General features: G+C 45.8%; 1 protein-coding gene across 11 annotated transcripts in view; it reads right to left on the bottom strand.

Moving 5' to 3' along the window:
* Positions 1-5,000, bottom strand: part of LOC125957810 (Down syndrome cell adhesion molecule-like protein Dscam2) — a 61,029-nt gene that overhangs the window by 6,921 nt on the left and 49,108 nt on the right. For 7 of the 11 annotated variants that reach the window (XM_049690791.1, XM_049690785.1, XM_049690779.1 and 4 more), the window contains 5 exons: positions 1,731-1,853; positions 926-1,128; positions 725-835; positions 330-645; positions 27-38 (listed from right to left, as the gene is read on the bottom strand). In XM_049690791.1, coding sequence (XP_049546748.1) covers positions 27-38; positions 330-645; positions 725-835; positions 926-1,128; positions 1,731-1,853 — 765 coding nt within the window. The remainder of the gene's footprint in view (positions 1-26; positions 39-329; positions 646-724; positions 836-925; positions 1,129-1,730; positions 1,854-5,000) is intronic. The other 4 variants (XM_049690784.1, XM_049690789.1, XM_049690782.1 and 1 more) reach the window with 3 other exon arrangements.

Raw genomic sequence — 5,000 nt, 5'->3', positions numbered from 1 at the left:
CAATTAGGTACACGCCATCAACTCACCCTCAGATGGGTCTGTTAATTATTGGCATCGTCACGGAAGTTCGAAATTGTATAAGTACACCACATTTCAGTGTATTACCATTTTGCACGTTTACCGGGTGAAATGGTATGGGGAAAATGGCAAAGAAACAGGAAACAAAATGGAACATTAGAAGCGGGATCGTACAGACGTTATCTAATTCAGTCGGCCCTGCGGAGTTGCCTGTTCATTATCATCTTACATCCATTATACGTGGCAAATCGAGCCATACTGAACATGTGATATGTATTTTTCGCTCATATATACACACACATCGGACTTACCTCCGTAATTTCCGCGCGGTCCATTGTCGCGATCGCACTCGGCTTCGGAGATTTCGTTGCTTTCTTTCGAATCGTTAAACGAAGAGTTGCTCGTGTCGTGGTTGCGCGGCGGTGGTGGCGGAGGTTCCGGAGAGCCTACGCTACGACGGCCAACGGATCCCCGGGAGCCATAGTGCTCATAGGGAGTACCATAGTTACCACCGTACTGTGAACCGTACTGATCGTCCTCAGGAGCACAGTTCGCCGGATCATCATACTCAGGTCCAGGGCCGCAGTACAGCGATCCTCCTTGCGAGTTGATGCGCGTGTAGCGTCTCTGAAAATTAGAACAAAGCAGATTTAGTATCATCTAGTCCGCCAGCATGCCAATCAATGCCGCACAGCAGTACACTTACATATTGATCCTCCTCTGCACAGTTGGCAGGATCGTCGTACTCCGGTGCCGGAGTGTAGATGCTGCTTTGGCCTCCCTGACTGTTCTTGCGCGCGTATCGGTTCTGGCGTGGCTGAAAACATTAGAGACTCATTATTCTCGCAGAGCCAAGCCGGCGCAGCTTCACCAGAGGTGATGTTAGGTCTGGCAAAGCAATCATTACCATTGACTGTGAACCGGAGCGGGAGTGCACATGGCTCGGGACCTGCATTGCCATGCTCGAGCCCATCGTACCCATGTGTCCTGGGCCCCCCATTCCGTTCTGGTGCGGGAAGGTCTGGAAGTTCATAGCCTTGGTTGGGTCCATCTCTTCGCGGAAGCCCAGCAAGTGGAACGTCGCATACGGGCAAATTTCATCTTCCATACCTATTTCAAGAAACGGATAACGTAGTCAATGGATCAATAAAAATGTCACCTTATTACTACGGCCGCACAAATGTTTGTTAGTAGAACGCTTTTTAATCCTTCAATTGTTACGTGGTTGCAGTTAGTAGTAGTCAGCTACAAATTCAGTTAATAAACACTATTTCGGCACACGCAATATTACGCATCATCATAAAACCTTACCCTTTTCTATACAAGATCCAATATAGTTAGTAGTGAATAGGAGAGGTGTGAGTGATCGACACGAAAATTAATTTCCAATAATCCAATCGAATACATAGGACACATATAGTTATTACAATAATTTATATGAAAGAGAGAAAGGAGAGAATAGATGAATGAATACAATAGATGAATGAATGTGTATTAACGATAATGTATTAACAAGCATCAAGAGCACACCACCAAGAGTTATCACCACAGTGATCATCATGGTTTCGGAAAATACAAGGTAATTAAAACGTCTATCAAAATTAAACATGATGTGATGAACATTATTCGATGGAATTGGGTGATGCAACACAATAGCAAAATGAACCAAACATGAGATACTAAACAATAGTAAGGAACCAGCATCACATTACCGTAACAAGCCGGAGGATGGTTGAAACGTCGTGGCAGTGGCGGTGGAGCCTTCTTCAGCTCTTCGTACAAGGGTCGTCGCGGGTCCCAAGTGGTGTGATTGGATTTCATGGAGGGATTATGGCCTAATTTGATGCAATACAAATCATATTCAATTTGATGACGATGAACAAGTAAATTCGTGAACGATGAGCGTCTGTCAAAATTGGGGTGCTCAAAAAAAGCACGTATTGCGATGGTCGATGACTAATAAACAATATAGAACTTTTGGTTGGTGAATCGGATACCTTAGAACATTTAAACGAAGCACGCCAAGTATTGCACAGCAGTATGTAGAATTCAACCTTGGATATTTTCGACCAAGTTTGCTATTAGCTACAAGGGGTACACATAGTTAACTAGTTCGATAGTACTGACAAATGTAACGTATACACTTACTTTACATGACTAAGTATACACTTACTAATATAGTTAGGTTGGTGAAAGTGATAACCAGTCATTTGAAATAGTCTCATAAAATTACACATTTAATTAAAGATTTAAAGAATTCATTCATCGAAAAAAAATTACCAATAATCGGAATTCAAATACTTCATATGTCCTCTCTCTTAAAGGTTTTTATGTATATGTAAGGAACGTTGGGCGACGAGCCAGTCGTAGATTTAACAATTGAACGTTGCGAAGCCTCAGTCGCGACTGCAACCGTGCTAGTCGACGTTACAATAACGATCGGTCAGCCTTTAACAGGACGATGTTTAAGCTTGCGTCAGCGGCTTACCGCCTGTACAACAGAGCGTGTTACCGGAGGTTCGTAGACAATATTCAAGAGCGCTTCAGATCAAATCCGAATTCCTTTTGGAGTTTCGTAAACGCCCGCAGAGGGGGCTATAGTATGCCAAGCTCCATGTTTCTGGACACGGAGCAGGCTAACAATGAAACGGACATCTGTGCCCTTTTTTCAAAACATTTCGCCGGTCTGTTTGACGCTCCAATACAGGACCCATCGGCACTCGATGCTGGTCTCGCCTACACGCCGTCTGGGGTTTTCTGCGTAAACGAGCTCCCGGTTAACGTTTCATCTGTCTGCGATGCACTCCATAACCTTCGACCGTCCTACTCGCCTGGGCCCGACGGTATCCCGGCCGCGGTACTTAAAAACTGCGCCTCTGTCCTGGCAGCTCCGCTTTCGACACTCTTCAAGATGTCCCTGGAGTCGAAAACTTTCCCGGCCTCCTGGCGTAGAGCACACCTAATTCCGATCCACAAAAAAGGGGACAAGGCGTGCGTGGCAAACTACAGGGGGATATCGCTGATCAGTAACTGCAGCAAGGTTTTTGAATCTGTGATCCACCCCTTGCTGTTATCTGCGGTGAGCGCTTGGATCAGCCCTCGCCAGCATGGCTTCATGCCGAAACGCTCAACCGTCTCCAACCTCGTGGAATTCGTCTCCTCCACCACGTCAAGGTTAGACCAGGGCATTCAGACGGACGCCATCTACACCGACTTCAAGGCGGCCTTCGATCGTGTCCCACATGCTCTTTTGGTCGCTAAACTCAACAAGCTTGGGGTATCTCCCAACACTCTTGCATGGCTTCAGTCCTACCTCTCTGGTCGCTCATGCAGAGTAAGGGTAGGTTCTTCCCTTTCGGAGGAAGTCCTCTGCACTTCAGGCGTCCCCCAAGGTAGTGCTCTTTCTCCTCTTTTATTTATTCTGTTCGTGAATGATATGTGCAACATCCTGCCTCCTGAGGGTCATTTGCTTTATGCTGATGACCTAAAAATCTATTCCCCAATCCACAGCATCGACGATTGTATTGCCCTGCAAGAAATCCTAGATTCTATTTCCCTCTGGTGCTCAGCCAACTTCCTCCTTCTGTGTCCTGATATGTGTTCTGTAATCTCTTTCTCTCGTTCTCGTACGATTTCTTTTAACTACCTGCTCAACTCTGTTTCTTTGTCCCGCGTCTCCTCCGTCAGGGACCTTGGGGTGACGCTTGATCGCTGCTTAACGTTCCAGGAACATATTCAATCAGCTGTTGCAAAGGCTTTCAAGACCTTGGGGCTGATTAGGGCTATCTCGCGCGACTTCAACGATCCCAGCTGCCTTAGGTGTCTCTATTGTGCGCTCGTGAGACCAACCTTGGAATATGCAAGCATTGTATGGAACCCGTCTGGTGTAATGCTTATCTCAAAGATCGAGCATATCCAACGGAGCTTCACGCGTATGGTCCTTTGGCGCAGGGGGAGTGCTCCTGCCCTCACATTATCCTACTCTGCCCGCTGCGAGTTGCTTGGACTGCCGTCATTGGAGCTTAGACGCACAATAGCGCAGAACCTGTTCATAGGTGGCGTCCTGATGGGTAGGCTCGACGTGCCGGGCCTCCTGGCCCGTCTCCCCCTGTACTGTCCATCGCGCACTTTACGCCACCGCTCTCTCTTCCCGTCGTCGTACCCTCCACGGCACTACGGATCCCCTCCTTCGGTGTCTCCGTAGCTTCAACCTCGTCTATCACCTGTTCGATTTTCATCTCTCTTTCCCTGCTTTTCGTTTCGCCCTCTTCACTGCTCTCCACTCCTCTTCATCGATCGTCGTCTGATCGGAGTCGCGGGATTTTCGCACTCTCGGTTGTAGTTTGTTTTGCATCCTTATTCTGTTTTTCACCCTCCTATGCCTTTCCCTCTATTATTCATAAGCTCCCGCTTCTTTATTATGTCCTCCTTAGTTTTAAGATACTGTGTCTAGCCTGACGGCGAACACTTTAAATAAATTAAATTAAAATTAAATTAAATTGAAAGGTGTTGCATGTTTTCCTCAATGTTTTGTGAGGAGCGATTATCAGTAAATTCCCAAGTTGGAGAGAATGTAAAATAGTTTATTATTTTCCATTAATTTAATTCAACCTGAAATCGAAAAACAATCCACAGTATTCCAAATAAAAACAGAGACAGAGAGAATAATGGATGATTAAAGGGGCCTGCCGTTTGTAATAATGTTATGCAATAGCTGTAGTAAAACACATGTGTCTACCGAGCTGTGCGCTTTCGATTGTTATCCTTTTGAAAGATAGAGATATGTCGGAGAATTATTCCGATGGACAAGACCTTCTGAATGTTTACAAGCATTTTCTCCATGTGAAGTTGTTTGCGATTAAAATCGAAATTTCTGTTGGAAGAGAGCATCTACTCGTTGTTGTTGAGGTTCTTTGGCGACGGCCAGTTTTGTGGAGGGTTGCGTTATCCTGACACTTCTTCCAAGATTTTTTTTTTAATCA

Source organism: Anopheles darlingi, chromosome 3 (assembly GCF_943734745.1).
Source record: "Anopheles darlingi chromosome 3, idAnoDarlMG_H_01, whole genome shotgun sequence".
Lineage (NCBI taxonomy): Eukaryota > Metazoa > Arthropoda > Insecta > Diptera > Culicidae > Anopheles > Anopheles darlingi.
This window is presented reverse-complemented; position numbering and strand designations above follow the sequence as displayed.